At 61.5% G+C, this 17,790-nt stretch overlaps 1 protein-coding gene across 1 annotated transcript in view; it reads right to left on the bottom strand.

Annotated features, from left to right (window-relative positions):
• The window catches only part of STK32C (serine/threonine kinase 32C), a 71,370-nt gene that overhangs the window by 15,360 nt on the left and 38,220 nt on the right, over positions 1-17,790 (bottom strand). Inside the window, exon 2 of the mRNA XM_028120013.1 lies at positions 14,033-14,088. Within this exon, the coding sequence (XP_027975814.1) occupies positions 14,033-14,088 (56 nt within the window). The remainder of the gene's footprint in view (positions 1-14,032; positions 14,089-17,790) is intronic.

Genomic DNA, 17,790 nt, shown 5'->3' with positions numbered 1-17,790 from the left:
TGAGGCCACCAGTGTGAGAACCATGTGCTTTCTAGAACCTTCCTCATTTCAGCGAAATGGCCCAAAAGTCATCTGCAGGAGGGACAGCCCAAGCGCTCTCCCAACGGGCCTTGGACCGCCGGGCTCAATGGGCTGTGCTGCGTCCCCATCTCCATGAGCCCGACCTCCAATCTGGGGCCGTTCCCAGGGACGCAGACTGACAAAAAGGAGCAGCAGAGACCAGGGTTTCCCGGTAGGTATGTGAATGTGTGTGATCAGCTGCGATCACAGCCATAAAGCCCAGTCACCTGCTTGTCACCCTGGCTCTCGACGCTCTTCCTCAGGATTTCTGAGCCTGTGCAGAGCGGGACATGGCTGGAGGGCTCCCCCCGTCGGCTGCACACCCAAGGGGCCCAAAGTGGCAGGCAGACTGCACCCCTACCGGGACTCCTGGCCGAGGTCATGGGAGGAGAAGCCCAGAGCTTCAGAACCGCCTCCATGTCTGCCGAACGAGGCACATTTGATGGCTCTCCGCGAGGCTGGCAGCCCGGGGAGCTGAAGGCCGGCCACCCCCTCCCACTTTTGGGAGACCTGGCTGACCCAGTGTTGCGGTCATGGACTGTGCACATGTGGGTTACCACGGGCCCATCCTGCACGTGACAGCCAGGAACACTGGTGAGGTCCCGCTGAACTGCGGGAACAAGGCCCCAGGAGCCCGGCGCTCACACCACATCCCAGGGTGTGGTCGGTCCTGCTGCTGACGACTGTCAGCTCCCGCCACACAGACAGACAGACGGACGGACGCAAGAGCAAAGCCAGCCCTGTTTCCAGTGGACACTGCCCTTGGGGAGGAGAGCGCCGACTTCTGGATGGGACGTGGGTCCAGCGAGGCGGGGCACCTTCAACACAGGGGAAACCAAGGCCCCAGCCGTGGAACGACTGAGAGCTGCCTTCCAGGACTCGGTGAAATTCTGAAAGAGGAAGTTGTCTCAAGTGCCAGGAGGTACTGCTAGCCAGCCGTCTGATGATGGGAGGGGGCTCTCCACGGCTCGGGGTTTGCGGGTCCAGCCCCTGGACACCCCTATTAGGTAGGTCTCAGCCTCAGCATCACCTGCCTGCCTGGTGGGAGGGAAGGCCTCGCTGGAGGGGTAGGGAGAGCTGCGTGCCGAGGCCGCTGGCCAGAAGAGGGGCGGCAGCAGCCCGGGTTTTGGCAGTGGAGACCTGGGGCTCTGCTTCGGCCCCTGACGGGAGAGCAGGATCTGCAGTGCTGGGCTTGGGCGCCACCCCCGCCATTCCCACCGTCCCCGTGGTCCCTGCTCAGGCGGCATTTACAGGACGAGAGTGGAAGTGCTCCGGCCTCCGAGGCTGGGAGCCCGCTGCCCCATTCAACCATCTCCTCCAAGGGCCTGGTCTGGGCTCTCTGAGCTGCTTCCTCCAGTCGAGGACTGAAGCAGACAGGCAGGATGGAACCGGACTGAAGCGCCAAGAGGAATGAGCTCTGCTGACCGGGGCACCCGGGCGGCTGGGGTTCCGTGCGTAGCGCCCAGGGACAGCCCAGGAGCGGTGGTGGGTGACGGCCGGGTAGCGGCCATCTTAATTCAATGCTGTTGGTGTGTGTTGCAGATTTAGTGATTCACCCCAAGCTCTTTTCCTTTCCAAGTAGTTTTTGTTCCCCAGAAAGCAAATGCCTGGCAACAGGTACGTCAAGCCGCAAACACTATGAGGAAGGTGCCTCCTGCTTCCACCTGGGGAGCTTCTAGAAGCTGGGGGGACAGTCCGGCACGGGTGGAGGAAAGGGAGCAGGAGCGCCGGCTCCGTGGCACCACCCTCCGCAGGGCGCCTGGCTTCCCTGACACGTGGACCCATGTCCACACCCCATGCGGGGCTGCCCCTCGCCAGCGAGGGCTGGGGTCGGCGTCTCCCAGGATGGGCGGGCGTGTGCGGGAGGTGGAGGTGTGCCGACCTCTGGGTGGTTTGACGCCCCTCCGCCCCACCTCTCGGCCCGCACCCAGTTTGCTGACTTGTCTGCCTCTGCCTGCCTCTTCCAGCAGCCCCATGGACCCGGATTTTGTCTGCCTCGTTCCCAGATGTTTCAGCAGGACTGGCATAGAGTAATGAATATTTCATTAATTATTTGAAGCCGAAGGGTCCCCGTGCCATCCAGGGGGGCTTCCTTCCCAGGCAGAAGGAACAGGTCTGGCCATGTTCCTGCCCCAGGGCCCCCAGCAGGATGCTGGGCGAGCCAACTGCAGGCAGGACCTAGCCCACAGGACCCCGCATCCACAGACGGGCCCTCGATCGGGGGCGGTTCATATTCATCTTCTCATGTCGTGCCCACGGCGGCCGCCCCCTCATGGGCAAGGAGTGTGGACGAGGAAACAGGGTGAGAGTGCAGTGGGCGCCCATGCAGCCCCATGCCAGCCAGCAAACAGCGCCTGAGTCAAGGCCAAAAGATGGCGACGAAAGATTTAAAACCATCTCTGCTTGCAGATGACCTGGTTTTGCATCTGGATTTGATGGAATCAAAGTAAGCACAGGGGAGTGAGGGAGGCTGTCATTCTCTCTGGAAAGACTCAAGAGTGGGCTGAGCAAGTGGAAGGCAGGCCAGGCTGGGGGACCTCGTCGGCCTGTGGCTCCTTCCCGAGCAGCTTTACCAGCACAGTGACAACTCCGCCAGGGGTGTTTCACTATGGTTTGGACTCTTTGTTTGCCTTGTTCGTGTTTGTTTTTTCCTGGAGCTGACAAGTTGGTTGTACAATTCATTTGGGAAAATAATCAATCAAAAGTAGACAGAAAAAAAAAAAAACCTCTAAAAGGAGAGCAAGGCCATGCCTTTGCCCACCGGGCAGAGCTTCCTTAGTAAGCGGTCCTGGAGCACGACAAAGGGGCCGGCCAAAGGAAATGAAGCGAGTCCGGAAGCAGCCCCACCGCTCAGGGATGTGTCAGTATATCATAAAGGCGGCACCTCAAATTTGTGGGAAAATGGACTTTTTTTTTAAAGGATTTTATTTATTTATTTGACAGAGAGAGAGAGACAATGAGAGAGGAAACACAAGCAGGGGGAGTGGGAGAGGGAGAAGCAGGCTTCCCGCGGAGCAGGGAGCCCGAGGCGGGGCTCGATCCCAGGACCCTGGGACCATGACCTGAGCCGAAGGTGGACGCTTAACGACTCAGCCACCCAGGCGCCCCGAAAATGGACTTTTTAATAAGTGGTGCTGGAATCACTGAATAGCTATATAAAAAAGATACAATTTGATCCATTCGTGACACTGCGAGCCAGGATAGATCCCAGATGCATGAGTGTTAACATGATAGCTGAAACGTAGACGTGCTCCATGAAAGCGTGCCCACAGAGCTCTGTGACCCGGGACGGGACAACCTTCCTGTGACGCGAAGCCCCCGGCAACAAGGGAAAAGACTGATAAACAACATATAAAAATAAAACATATTTTACATGGAAAAAACACATAAACTTGAAAGATAACACAGTGGGAAAATATTTGCAATTTATGTCAGAAACAAAATGTTAGTGTCCCCTGATACAGAATGAACCTCTAAAAATAAAAGAGAACATCAACGCGACAGGAAAATAGGCAACGGATATGCAAATGGCCTCCTAACACCTAAAAAGATGTACAACCTTGCTTATCATAAAAGGCAAAGTAAAAACTCAGTGAGACGCCATTTCTCTCTGGTCAGACTGGCGAAAATCCAAACGTTGGGAACACATCACATAGCAGGCGCTGTGGTGGAGAACACAATGATGGCCGGCCAGGGGAGGCCACGTCCAGCCACTCACATGTGCATTTCCCTTTCAGCCCACGCGTCCGTGTCCACGAACGAACCCCCGGATACACTGGCAAAGCAGAGGCTCACGCACTAGATGCAGCCCTGCCTGCAACTGCACAGGCCGACGACAGCCCCCCCACACCACCCCCAGGGTGTGCGGTCGGCTGAACATTGGCCCCCAAACATGTCCAGGCTCTAATCTCTGGGACCTGTGGACTTGTCACCTCACATGGCACGAGGGGCTTTGCAGATGTGATCGAGTGAAAGTTTCTGAGATGCGGGACTATCGCCGAGCACGTAGGCGGGCCGGGAGTCATCACGAGGGTCCTTACAAGGGGAAGAAGGAGGCAGGAGGGTCAGAGTCAGAGAAGGAGGCAGGGGCTGAGGGATGCAGGGCCACGGGCCAGGAAATCAAGACATGCAGGCTTCTCTAGAAAGTGGACGATGCCCCCTGGAGCCTCCGGAAGGAGCCAGCCTGCCCACAGCCTGACTTCAGCCCACGGCTTGCCCACAGCCGACTTCTGACCACCAACACGGCCACAGAACACATTTGCAGCCACTGCACTTGCAGCCTTTGTCACAACCCATCAGCATGTCCGCCCGCCCAGTGTCACGCTGCCACAAAATGGAGTGTTGGTGTGGAGATGGTGGGTGGAGAGTCACGTCCAGAAATCCTGTTACGTGAAAAGCAAAGCGTGGAGAAACGCTGAATGGAAGCCACCACTGATTTCAGAAGCAGGTCGTATGAAAATATGAAAAAGAAATGAATGGGCATGTAAACCAAACTGTTTCCAAAGGAGGAAACAGGAAGGAAAAGCAAAAGAGGCTGCCCTTCCTGAGCAGCTGGCTGGACAGATTTCCACGTGACACCATGCAGATATCCTACACAAACATCACATTTAATATAAAGGGCAACCCCTAAAAACTGAAAGCAAAATAAGACATAAAATGGGGTGTGTATCGAGGAGGCGGGTTCATCAGAGAGGAACGACTTCAAGGGACTGTGAGCATGCCCTCCCCCCGTGGGATGCCTCACGTGGACCTCCCGGCTCTGGCCACGACAAAGGCCTGTAAAACGTGGCCAAGTCCCAGAGCAGCGAGCAGCCCTAGCGCCCAAACTGTGGTCTGTAAGTGTCACCCGCCCACACCTGGAGGGGCCGGGGTCCCACAGGGAAACCAAGGCTCTGCTCCTCGGGGCGAGAGCGTCGAGTCACACCAGCAAACGATGGCACCATCGGGGACAGAAAGCTGAGCCCCAACAGCATCACAGCACATGCACTGAAGGACAGCAGAGGCGACCCATCCACAGAGTCAGCGTGGCGCTGGAACACCACTTTGCTAGCTGCTAGAGGACACCAGGGGACCAGCTCTGTCCTTGGCCAGCTGTCCGTGAGCAGAAGAAGGCGTGTGTCCTTCTGGATGCGCTGTCCTCATGGACAGAGAACGGTTATGTATCAGCAGAGCTGCGAAGCCAGGAAGACTTCGTGGCAGAACCGGAATACTGCCTCTTGGCGCTCCTCAGGAAGCCACGGGTGAGCCACTGGCGGCCTAACTCCGACGAAACCCTGGTGGTCGCGGACGGAGCCTGGCAGCAAGTCAAACCGGATCCACCCGGCTGGTGTAGACCACAACTGGCTCACCAAGGGCGGGGTCATTCGGTAGCACATGTGGGGGCAGCACACATGATGACCTGGACCCTCCGCAGAAAGCGCAGGGAGAAGGGTGCCAGGGCGACGGGCCTCGCGTGGATTCCGTTCTGAGTCATCATATAAACCCTTACCGTCATGCCCACAAAGCATCAGTGGGATCGTCTGAGTCTGACCGGGACCAGGTAGGAGCGACTGGCGCGGATCATCCCAGGGGCCGAAGGGACCGAGACCGTACGGGTGGAGGCGCCCGCTGAGATGTTCGCAGATAAAGCGGGACGATTTTGGGGTCCGGTTCAGCTACCCGCAGGGTGGGCAAGTAGTGGCTGAAACAAGATGAGCACCGAGCTGCGAACGGGTGCGGGGCGGTGCATTTTTCTCCTCCCCATTTGTATGTATGCTTGAAGCTTTCCAAAATGAAAAATGAAAGATGTGAGGCCACACCCGTGTGGCTATGGAGCCTGACAGGGGCCTCAGCAGCAGCCCAAGCGTGGGCCCGGCCTGCCTCCCCAAGGGGCAGAGCCCGCAGGACGGGCTGGTCGGCAAGGGATGCGGGGCCCAGCTCAGTGCTGGCATGTGGGGAGGCCTGGAACCCGGGGTCCTGGGGGCTCAGGGCTGACTGCGCTGAGAAATGGCACTGCCTGAGCCCACCAGAGGTGGCAGACCTGACAGGTGTCCAGACACGCTGACTGGAGGTGGGCCCTCGGGGCTCCCAGGGTAAGCAGCCTGGGTCAAGGGCACCCGCACCACCTCCCAATCCTGAAGAACAGCCTCCAGCCACCGGCCGTGTGCACCAAGCCGGCCTAACAAAGGAAGCTTCCTTCTCACCCGGGACACACACGGGCGTGGCCGCTCCTGCTGGGCCGTGGGCTCACCCTCGGCCATCCACCCACTTGGTGCGCCCAAACCGCTTGGCCTGGAACCAGGCGCGCCTCTCTGGCCTCGGCCCCCAGCAGCCCCCAGCCAACATAATGACCGTTCATGCGCTGACCAGGGAGGAGAGTGAGAAAGTGGGCGGGAGCGTCCTCCTTCTCTGGAATCAGTCACCAGGGAGACGGCTATTTTAAGGCACAAAAGCAAAGCCTGGGTGACCCAGAGACCAACCCAGCAAGTTCACATTGTGCTTTGGCCCACTTCGGAGCATGTGATAAATGGTCTGTGAAATGCTGCTCCCAGGGGAGGCCGCCATGCCGGTCTCTTTGGGCCTGCGAGTCTGAAGGAGACGGTGACAGCCGGGAAGATGCCAGGCACCTGCAGGCCCCAGCCGGCTTCAGCCCTTGGCCTGGGCGGCATCCGGAGCAGACCCCTCCACCAAGTGAGCTCCCTGGGGTAGGGAGAGGAGAGAGGCTCTGCCCTCAGCCCCGGCCCTCCCTGCTGCCCTGTCCAGCCCCTTCTAGCTGGGCACTGACCTCCCACTGCCCCTTCCCAAACCCACTGCTGCATGCACGGTGTCCCTGATTCTCTGAGCAGCGCCTGTGCCCCCCCCCCACACACCCTCCGCCTCCCTAGGGCTTGTTCTGTTTGGGCCTCAGCATCCCTCACCCCTCGAGAGCCACCGTGTAGCCCTCAGCCCGCACCCCGCCCGGCCCAGCACGGCCCCTTCTGTGAGGTGGGGTGGACCCAGGTCAGCTGGGCAGGGTCCCTCATCTGACTGCTGGCTCTGTGGCCAAGCCCTTCCCATCAGGGCACCCCAAGTAGGAACTGCTTTTGTAAGGTCACTTAGGAAACTCACACCTGAACACGGGCCCTCTGGAGCTGCGCCGAGAGGGGAGGGCAGCAGCGCAGGGAGCCCTGGGTGCTGGGGCCACGGAAGAGCTGAGAGCTGGCCTGGCTTCTGCTGAGGGGGGCTGACGCCAAGCCCCCCGACAGTGTCGGGAGCTCAGAGCCTGCGGCATGAGCACACCGGGGCCTCTCCAGCCCTGCCTGGGGGCACCAGGTCACACTGAGTCGGAGCTCAGGGCCCTCGGGGCTGCTCCTCACAAGGCTGAGAACCTCCTCCCTTCCTCCCTTCATCCTTGTGGACGCTCGGGCCCCTTCCAGCCGTCTGCGAACCAAGCTGCTGGGAACACGGGGGTGCAAACATCTGTTCCAGTCCCTGCGTTCAGTTCTCGGGGGTGCGCACCCAGGGGTGGGATCGCTGGACAGTAGGGCACCTTGTGATATTTTAACAGCAGAGTTTTAATTTTTTTTTTAAATCTCTTCTGTTCATTGGTCTATTCAAGATTGCAACTTGTATCATCAATTTGTATAATTTTCTACTTTGCTTGGCTTTGTTTGGGGTTTTGCTGAGGGCAGGTGTGTGTGTGTGTACGTGCACATGTGCACACACACGGGCTTCCCTGGGCTGGGATGAGGCTCTTCACGGCCAAGGGTCATTTGCGCCATTTGTGAGACTATGAGGGTGGACCCTCGTGGGAAAACCAGGGCTTGGGCTTGGGCGTGTGCGGGCTGCCCTAAGGGTGACCCAGCGCCAGGCCGCCAGCCGCAGGCTCCTGCAGACACCGCCAGACACCGTGCATTCTGGTGGCCACTGCAAGCCTGCCTTCAGCAATGCTTCTCCCCAGGGCTCCCCTGAGGGATTGGCGTGGTCAGGCCACAATCAAGCACGTGATGTGAACAAGAGCACGTGGGCACGGGTCTCTATGATCCAGAGTCCAGATCTGGTGTCTGGACGTCTCAGGAGAAGGGGCCGTGAGCCTGGTCCAAGAGCTGGAGGGGCAGGACACCTGAGCTCTCGGCCACAGCTGCTCATCCCTGTGGCGTTTCTGCCATTACAGAGGGTGAAACCACAGAAGGGCTCCTCCCTTGTTAACGGGAGATGCTGCAGCACCGCGCTGGGCCGCTGGGCGGTTGGTTATTTACCTCCTCTAGGGTGTTGCCATGGCAATGGCTGGGTGTCCTCACAAACAGGGACCACCAGGAAAGAAGCAAGGCCGCAAGCCCCAGGACTGCACTTCCTGCACCGGCCCCGACCTCCCCACTCTCGTCTCATCTCCAGGGTCCATCTGAGGATCTGGTGGTCACAGGGGCGTCAGGAGGTTCCTCAGAGTTGTTGGGGTCTATGGCCAAGGCACACTGTACCTCCACTGTCTTAGCTCTTTCCCCAGAAACTGGAGAGAAACAAGACATGCTGGTCCGAACACTTCCTCCCCTCCACAAATAACAGTTCAGCTGGCACACCTGCGAGAGCCGGACCTAGGACAAGGGAAAAGGGTCCCCAGGCCTCACAGCTGAATAAGAGCCTCCATCCCTGCGGGATTTCACAGCAAGCACCCTAACTAGGAACCCAGGGACTCCTGACAGGTCTGGGCTGGGTAGGGGACAGAAGGCGGCCAGGCCCGTCTACCCACAAACGGACAGCAGTAGGCACTCCCAGAAGCCTCCGTGTGAGCTCCAGCCCAGCCCTTCTTCCGCAGGTGAAGAGAGGAAGGGGGTGCCCTGGGGTACAGGGCATGCAGGGCAGTGGGCAGGAGGAGGCCTGGACAGGGAAGGTCAGAACCGAATCAAGACTGGGCCATGAGGGCAGAGAGGGGCTGGAGTGCAGGACAAGGGCCAGGACATCCCTACTCAAACACCCAATCATGTCCACTGTGCAAAAGCCAGTCACATCTCTGAAAAGCGCATCCAGGTCAGGGAACTCTGGACTCACAAGGGGACACCCCACCTGCAGGAGACGGGTCTTTGCTTCCTAAAGGGCTAGGCCCTTCTATTGCCTCAACCTTTGCTTCCTGACGGTCGGGCAGCCTGACCAGGTGCCCCCTTGAGGAGGCTCAGCAGATCCCAGTCCCAAGTGAGACACAGACTCTGTCCCATGGACAGCATCACCGTGAGACGGTATCTTCCAGCAAGGAGCACATTCAGGTTGGCAAAACCAGATCCCCACCCACTGGCCACACCTGCCACAGCGCTGCCCCCGCCCAAGTTGGGCGCATCAGCCACAGCCAGTGACCACCCAGGTCCTGGGCCACGGCAGCCACAGCGGCCGTGGGAATGCAGAGGGCAGCGGGGGTCGTAGGGGAACAGGGGTGAGGGGTGACAGACCTCACCGTTTTCCAACAAACTGGAAAGTTAGAAAAGACAATCTCCTAGTCACAATAACAAAAACAGGTAATATGCACAACAGCTTAACATGTAATAACTGTAAGAACAATAGGTAATAAACATAACAATGCAAAGGATTAATATGAAAATATAACATTTGAATAAAAAAGTACTAGATCGCTAGTTGGGTAAGTTATCAACTTTCCCTTAATCTTTGAATGTAATTCCTACCCAAATTTCATGAGTTTATTTTGATCTTGACAGCACTTATCTAAAAGTTCAAATGGAAAAATAAATAGGAGGACGGCCGGCATCTTGGAGGAGCATGGGGGGTGCTGGAGGGCAGGAAGCAGTACAGCTGGACCGGGCAGCCCAGGGGCGGTGGGCTTGCAGAATCAGTGTTAAATTCCAGGTGGGTAAAGGATTCTTCTCCAAAACAGGGTTTCCTCTGTTCTGGCTGTAAACGCACTAGTTAGTAATACTGGTCGTACAGGGGCACCGAGAGCTGAGGCCGGTGGGAGGGGGCGGCTGCGGGCAGGAAGGGGGCGACCGGGGACGGCCGGGGGCGCACCCCGCAAGCTCCCCCGGGGAAGGCGGTGTGTCCGGCCCGCCGCCCGCCGCCGCAAAGGGCAGCTGGAGAAGCAGGGCCGCCCCTTGCCCGGGGGCCCAGGGCCCCGCAGGAGGAGCAGAGAAGGGCGGCTGGCCCAGCCGCCCGGCAGAGGGGCACGGACCCGAGGCCCCGGCCCCTGGGGTCGGCGTCACTGCCCAAGGCGCCGCGGACCCCCGACCCTGGAAGCACACAGCCGGCAGGCTCCCCGTTCGCAGCCGCCACGGGCGCCGCCCTACCCGCCGGCCGCTGGCCCTGGTCACAGGACCCACCCGGACCAATCAGAGTGCAGCACCCCGCGTGGTTGGTGCGCGGCAGGAGTACGTGGTCGCGCCCAGCCAATCAGAGGGCAGCGTGCGGGGCCGAAGCCCGCCCTGGCAGGTGAGACAGGCCCGGCGGAATCCCGGGGCGGCGCCTCCGCGCCAGCCCTTCCCCTCCCGGAGATGTTCGCTCACCTCCGCCTGTCACCCTCTGCGGCTCTCACTTGGATCAAGTGTTACTAGCGACCCGAGGCCCCAGGCGCCGGCATACAGCGCCTGCCAAGGACTGTCACGCTCGTCACCGCGGGGGCGTCCCCCTGCCCCACCCGCGCACCTCCGGCCCCCACCCGCGCACCTGCCCCACCCGCTCACCTGCCCCACCCGCTCACCTGTCCCACCCGCGCACCTCCGGCCCCCACCCGCGCACCTGCCCCACCCGCGCACCTCCGGCCCCCACCCGCGCACCTCCGGCCCCCACCCGCGCACCTGCCCCACCCGCGCACCTCCGGCCCCCACCCGCGCACCTGCCCCACCCGCTCACCTCCGGCCCCCACCCGCTCACCTGTCCCACCCGCGCACCTCCTGCCCCCACCCGCTCACCTGTCCCACCCGCGCACCTCCGGCCCCCACCCGCGCACCTCCGGCCCCCACCCGCGCACCTGCCCCACCCGCGCACCTCCGGCCCCCACCCGCGCACCTGCCCCACCCGCTCACCTCCGGCCCCCACCCGCTCACCTGTCCCACCCGCGCACCTCCTGCCCCCACCCGCTCACCTGTCCCACCCGCTCACCTCCGGCCCCCACCCGCTCACCTGCCCCACCCGCGCACCTCCGGCCCCCACCCGCTCACCTGTCCCACCCGCGCACCTCCTGCCCCCACCCGCGCACCTGTCCCACCCGCGCACCTCCGGCCCCCACCCGCTCACCTGCCCCACCCGCGCACCTCCGGCCCCCACCCGCGCACCTGTCCCACCCGCGCACCTCCTGCCCCCACCCGCTCACCTGTCCCACCCGCGCACCTCCGGCCCCCACCCGCGCACCTGTCCCACCCGCGCACCTCCTGCCCCCACCCGCTCACCTGTCCCACCCGCTCACCTCCGGCCCCCACCCGCTCACCTGTCCCACCCGCTCACCTCCGGCCCCCACCCGCTCACCTGCCCCACCCGCGCACCTCCTGCCCCCACCCGCGCACCTGCCCCACCCGCTCACCTCCGGCCCCCACCCGCTCACCTGTCCCACCCGCTCACCTCCGGCCCCCACCCGCTCACCTGCCCCACCCGCGCACCTCCTGCCCCCACCCGCTCACCTGTCCCACCCGCTCACCTCCGGCCCCCACCCGCTCACCTGTCCCCAGCTAGTGAAGCCCGCTGCTGGACTCTGGCGCCTGGGCAACAACACCTCCCACCCCCAGCCCCCAGCGCACTCATGGGGAGCTGGGAGGGGCCTCCTGCACTGAGGACCCCCGCCCTCCCCCCCCCCCCACAGGCTCCTGGCCTGGTCAGAAGACCCGGGGACAAGGCCCCTCCGACGGCAAGCCAGTGGGGACTGTGCTCTCAGCGCTCAGACAGTGGGCTTCCACCCCCGCTTCCACTCTGCCTTGTAAAACAAAGCCATCCACCCTGGGACAGGTGTCTCAGGAATCCGGGCAGTTTCCGTTTTACAAGACAAGGGAGTCTGGAGACGGAAGGAGGTAGAGGTTACACAGCAATGCCCCGACCTGCACTCTTACAGATGATTACAACCTGTATGTGTAATTTCATCACAGTAAAAACAAAACAAAACAAACCAAAACCAATAAACAGTCTTTGTACCCAAGGACCAGAAACAGCAAGCCTGTGAATGGGTGTCAGTGAGCTATTGCCCCGAAGGATGGAGCAGCCTCATGGTAAACAGCCATTGCTGGGAAGAGACCGGTCCTGTCAGACACACCAAACACTTTGCCTCCATTCCTGAGGTGGGGGCCCGGGTGAACTCGGGATGTTCACATCCACCTGACCCAGTCGTCCTTATAAAGCCCAGCTTCACCGCGCTGCCGGGCACGGCTGAGCCTGTGCACACACACATCTCAAATAAGGCCACAAACAGGCATTTATGGGCTCAGCCATACCGGCTTGGAGCTGGCTTTCTGCGGTCGTGGCGAGCTTCCAAATCCTCCTTCTTTCTCCTCATGGGGTCACTGCCCTAGCCATCGAGAGCAGCTAGAAGGAGCAGAGCCCAGGTCTGGACAGGCCCTGGGCTTCTCCACATTCCAGAAACCCATCCAGCACAGGGCGCCCGCAACTGCAGGCCAGAGACCCTGCAGGCCTATTTGGGCAGCCTCATTAGAGAGCCGTGACAAGGCCGCTTGCATCTGAGGACAAAATCTCAGCAGGACTTCACTGTCACCCCACCACTCTGCAGAGCTCCGTTTCCGGGACCCTGTGACCGACCAGCTGGCTTTTTAAAGCTAAGACCTGGTCCGAGGAGCCAGAGTCCTGGGGTTCTGCGGACACTGCTGCGGTGGGGGTGTGTGTGCTGTCCCGCAGTGCGGGAGGAGCCTGAGGGGGATGATGAGGACGGGAGGAGGCAGGGGACAGTGAGGGGGCTGCCCCAGGTCAGCCCCCAACACTGCTCCTCCTCCATGTCTCCCCACACAAGCCACTCCTCCCGAAACCTGGTTAGGGCTGGTGCCCTCCAAGGCCTGACCCTAACCCTAAGCCCCACCCTGTCCCCACTTCAACCTTCCCCACGCCCGAGGTGACCCTAGCAGACAGAATTTACATTCCGTTGGGAGAAGCAGGGAGGGCAGAGGGCAGCCCAACCAGCAGATCTTAAAAATACTCTCCTTAACAAAAGAGTGAATGAGTTCCTGCGAAGGAGCTAATTGCTCTGGTTTATAATTTCCCCAGGCCTGGGGGAACCTAAGGCACAGCGTCCAGACAGCTGTTGGAGAAGGGGGCGAAGGCCTCATCTGCCAAGACTCCTTCTTGCTCAAAAGAAACTCTCCATTCCGAGGTGATCCATCTACAACAGACCCGTCACGGCCGAGTCGCGAGAGCTAATTTTAACCTTCCGAGTGCTCGTTAAGCCTCTTTGAGTTATAATTACCCCCAATCTCGAGACATTACAAGGCAGCAATCAGGAAGTTAGATGTGGACAGGAGAGAACAAAAGGAGCAGGGAGACAGTTTCGAGCGGGCCTACTTAGAGGCCTCGAGCGGCGTGGCTGCCCCGGAATGAGGACGCACGCTCAGCTGCACGCTCGCCCCGCCACCTGCACCCCTGCAGGAGCAGCCTGGCCCGAGGGTCGCAAGGGTCACGAGGGTCACAGAGGCTCCTGGACACTGATTATCTACTGCCCCCCCCCCCCCCCACAGGGGCTTCTAAGACACTTCCTTTGCGGCCTTGAGTGGATTCCGGTCTCTAAGGAAAGCGGCTCCACCGCAGGGGGGGGGGTGTCAGTGTCTCTAGTGAGGGGGTGTCAGGGTCTTGGTCCCACAAAGCCCAGCAACTGTGCCATCTGCACCCTCAGCTCCCAGCTGAGTTAGGGACCCCCAACGCCCCGGACTAAAGACCCTAGTGCTCCTGAGCGAGGCTGACAGCCCACTCTGACCCCCCCCTTCACCAGCCTGTCCACATCCTCCACCGACAGACACAGGTGGGGCCGGCCTCCCCAGAGCTGGTGGGCCGCGGAGACGGTCCTGCCACGGCCTCCTTGCTGGCTCCTCCCTACCTTGCCGAAGCTGCCCTTTCCGATGGCCCGAAGGATCTGGAAGTGGTCGAAGTTCACTGCAGAAAAAACAGAGAGATGCCCAGTGAGGCGGCAGAAAGACCCAGTACCATCCACCAGCCCCCAGCTGGAGCAACCACCCAGGGGCCGCCCCCCACCACTGCAAGGAGGCCCCCTGTGCCCTGGAAGTGGGTCCTGGTGCTGGCTGGAGGCTCAACTCACGCTCGTGTGTAATGCAGGGACAGCCTGAGCCAAGGCAGAGAGGTGGGTCCTGGGGGCCACGCTGTCCCTCTTCTGGGCTCCTTGCAAGGCCAGGCCAGGCCTCGCTGCCCACAGACCGCACACCAGATGGGGCATGAACAGAGCAAATGGCACCCACAGCAAACCTCTTCAGTCCCAGGTACCCAGACACCCCCACCCTGAACTGCCCCCAATGCATGAAGCCCTACAAATAGGGGTCCTGGAGCATGGGAAACAGGCCCCCTGCCCTCCTGCTGAATCTACTGTGGGGTTCACAGGATGAGCTACAGGGGAGCCTACTGCGGCCCCAGGATGAATAACAGGGACTTTCCAAAGGGAGGTCCCCAGGCCTGTGTGAAACCACCCGGATCCTGATTTCTATTAACTTCCTCCAAACATAAGCTCCTCCTAGAGAAAGGGGTCATTGGAAATTGCAGCTTTACAAACTGTCACGGCGCTCAAGAAAGATGCTCCCCGCCACGCACACAGGCCACACACACGCAGTGCCCGGCGGCGGGGGGCGGGGCGGGGGACTGTGAGTGAGAGCGGTTCGGACATGCTCTCCAGGACTCTGCTTCACTCTGATCCTGATGTGTAAGGTCCACTCCACTGGTTCCCTTCTCATGGGCATCTCAGTGCCCCAGGCAGCTCAGGCCAGCCTTGCTTTCCACACCTGCCCACCCCCCAGGGCTGCGGCTCCCCCAGCTGACTCTCAGGCCGCCAGCTGGTCCCACCTGTGCCCTATGTCTGCACCCCCCCAGGTCCCCATGCCCAGGTATGTGCCCCCCAGGTTTCTGTCCCCAGGTCTGTGCCCCCCAGGTCTCCATCCCCAGGTCTGTGCCCCCCAGGTTTCTGTCCCCAGGTCTCTGTCCCCAGGTCTGTGCCCCCCCCAGGTCTGTGCCCCCCTAGGTCTCTATCCCCCCAGGTCTCTGTCCCCAGATCTGCCGCCACCAAGCCTGCACCCACCCCCAGTTCAGAACCCTCCCCCCAATGACAGGGCTGCTACATGGCCCATGGCTCTCGTTCTTTCCTTCAGGCTTTGCAGCACCAGGCGAGTCTGGCTCCACATACTTTCGGGCGTGTGCCCTGGGCACCCGTGAGAGGCATGGGGCCCCCAGATGCCCGCGAGCCTGCAGTCAGTGCAGCCTGGGCTGTTCCCACAGGGAGGGGCAGATAAGGGCCGCAGCACGCCCACCCGAGAACGGCGCGTGGAGCCTGCAGAGGGCATCTGTGTGCGCGGCCCAGCATGTGGCCCTGGGAGGTGCCGCCCAGCGAGCCCCGGAGTGGAAGGCAGTGTGTTAGGGGTTGGGCATCCTCCCCACAGACGCCGGCACAGGGCCGGGCTGGCCGCGCAGGGGCACTCCCGGGGCTGAGGGTTAGCAGGGGGCTCAACCAAGGCAATCACCGAGTTCAGAGGAAGACACACGTCCCGAACTTCAGGCCTTTCCAGCACAGGAAGAGGTGGGAACAGAGGGCATGTCAAGCAGTAGGTCAGACGCAGAGGAAATCCGCACCGTGCCTCGCACTCTGCTTTCACATGCTGGAAAGTGAGGGTATCACGGAGAATCCGGGGGAAAGAGGCGCTTGGAGGCTGGCCGGGCATGGACGTGGGGCGGGGGGAGCTGCGGCCTGGGTCCATGCTGGCTGGTCCTGTGGCCTCTCCCGGGCCTGCTTTCAGGGAAGGGAAGGGAGGGTGTGTACCCTACTGCACGGCGCCTGTGGCTTTGAGCACAACCATCCCCACTTCCTGAGACCCCGGGGCGGGAGGGGGCACACGACGGATTCCCAGACGGCGGACAGGACACTGAGTCGGCCACCTGGAAGCTTCACAGGGCAGACGGGCGGGACGGGAACCCCAAACGTAGCTGCTGGACCTTGTGAGGCCAGTGAGCTGCGAGGAGCTCCGGGCAGGCCCAGGGCTGGGCAGGGCATGCATCCCGCGGCGGCCAGAAGCTGTGAACAAGGCCACTCCGGACACACACAGTGAGCCTGCTCGGAGGAGCTGTTGGCCCGGAGCCTCAGCCCCACCCGGTAACCAGGATCACTCTGTCCTCTGGTGCCTGGGGGCTCCTCGGGGCACCCCACCGGCCCACCTCCTCACCTTGGTGCCCGGGCTGCAGTCACCACACACAGCGCCTCGCACCTGCTCCCGAGACCCTCCAGGTGGAAATGCAGGCCCAGCAGCTGCTCTGGGTCCCGTCCCCCCCACGAGGCCCTGGACCGACTCTGGGCAGGGCCAGGAGCTCCTCTAACTGTCCCGGCGCCCAGCACAATGTGGCAGAGAGTGCCACACTGTGATTAGGCCAGTGCACCCAAACCTGATGCACACACCACCATCATGCAGAAATCCAGAGTCCAGTAGAATCGTGTGGATGAAGTTTGTGAAGTTCCCCAGAATGCTGAGCCCAGGCGGGTCTCACCAACAGGAGCCAGCCGCCCAGGAGGGCCAGGAGCACAGCACGTGGGGGAGCATGGGGGACGGGCCCCTGGCAGGGGGGTGGGCGTTCGGACTTTCCTCTCAACTCTTGGATTTAACGCTCGCAGACTGGACTCTCCTCCCAATCTCCCACTGCTGCACTGAAGTCAGAGGTGCTGCGGGGCAGCACCCACCCCTCAGCCATCGGCGGTGATGTGTGCTCAACCCAGGGAGGGACTGGGCCCCCAGGTGGGTGGAGCCCAGGGTAAGGCTGGTCCGCACCCTCGGTGGGGGTGTCCCAGCGCCCAAGGGCCTGAGTCCAGGGGCCTGCTGACACAAGTGGGCGCAAAGCCTCGGGCCCAGCTCCTCGTGGGCTTGAGCCCAAGTCCTGGGGGCCAAGCTGCCATCCGGCACGCACACCCTGTGTGCCCCACGGATGTAGGTCACCGCCCCTGGATCCTGCGATCTCTTCCGGGCAGACCTGCAGCTTCACAGGGCCCTGTTGTCCTGCACACGGCTCCTGGGGGGCCTCCGAGCACCCCCATCTTGCAGAGGAGGCTCTGCTTCTCGGGCCATTCAGTCCTGGGTCTTGGCACCATCTGACTGCGGGCTCTGGCCACAGGTCTGCGCGGGAGGCTGGGACCCACTGAGTGAGCCGAGGTCGGAGGCCGCTGCGGGAACCACAGGCCTGTCCTAGACCCTGGAGGAAGGCAGGGAGGGGTCCTCCCAGAGTGGACACTCTACTGTGGGGAACCAGACTCCAGGCCAGCAAACAAATATGGTGCCAGGTGCCTGGGAGGAAGATAAAGCAGGAAGCGGAGGGGGGGTGCTACTTTTTGCAAGGTTTGGGCCCAGAGATGAGGTTGTGAGCTGGGGGTTCCTGGATTACGGTTGACAGAGACCAGTCGGCTGCATTCTTACAGGGGATTCATGTCGCTGTGTGGCGCTGTGGGCACGCTCCCCACCCGAGAGACACCTCCGACGTCACAGGTAAAAGGAAAAGGCAATTTGGCCCCCATGGTCCTGTGGTTTATATGCCTCCTTGTCAGGAACCTAAGCGCCGCAGGAAGGAGCTGTGCCTGCAAGGAGGCGGCCGGCTGTGAGC

Source organism: Eumetopias jubatus, unplaced genomic scaffold (genome assembly GCF_037043125.1).
Source record: "Eumetopias jubatus isolate StellerSeaLion01/CBP00866 unplaced genomic scaffold, mEumJub1_p1.0 scaffold_17, whole genome shotgun sequence".
Lineage (NCBI taxonomy): Eukaryota > Metazoa > Chordata > Mammalia > Carnivora > Otariidae > Eumetopias > Eumetopias jubatus.
Note: the sequence above shows the minus strand (reverse complement) of the source record. Positions and strands in the feature narration are given on the sequence as shown.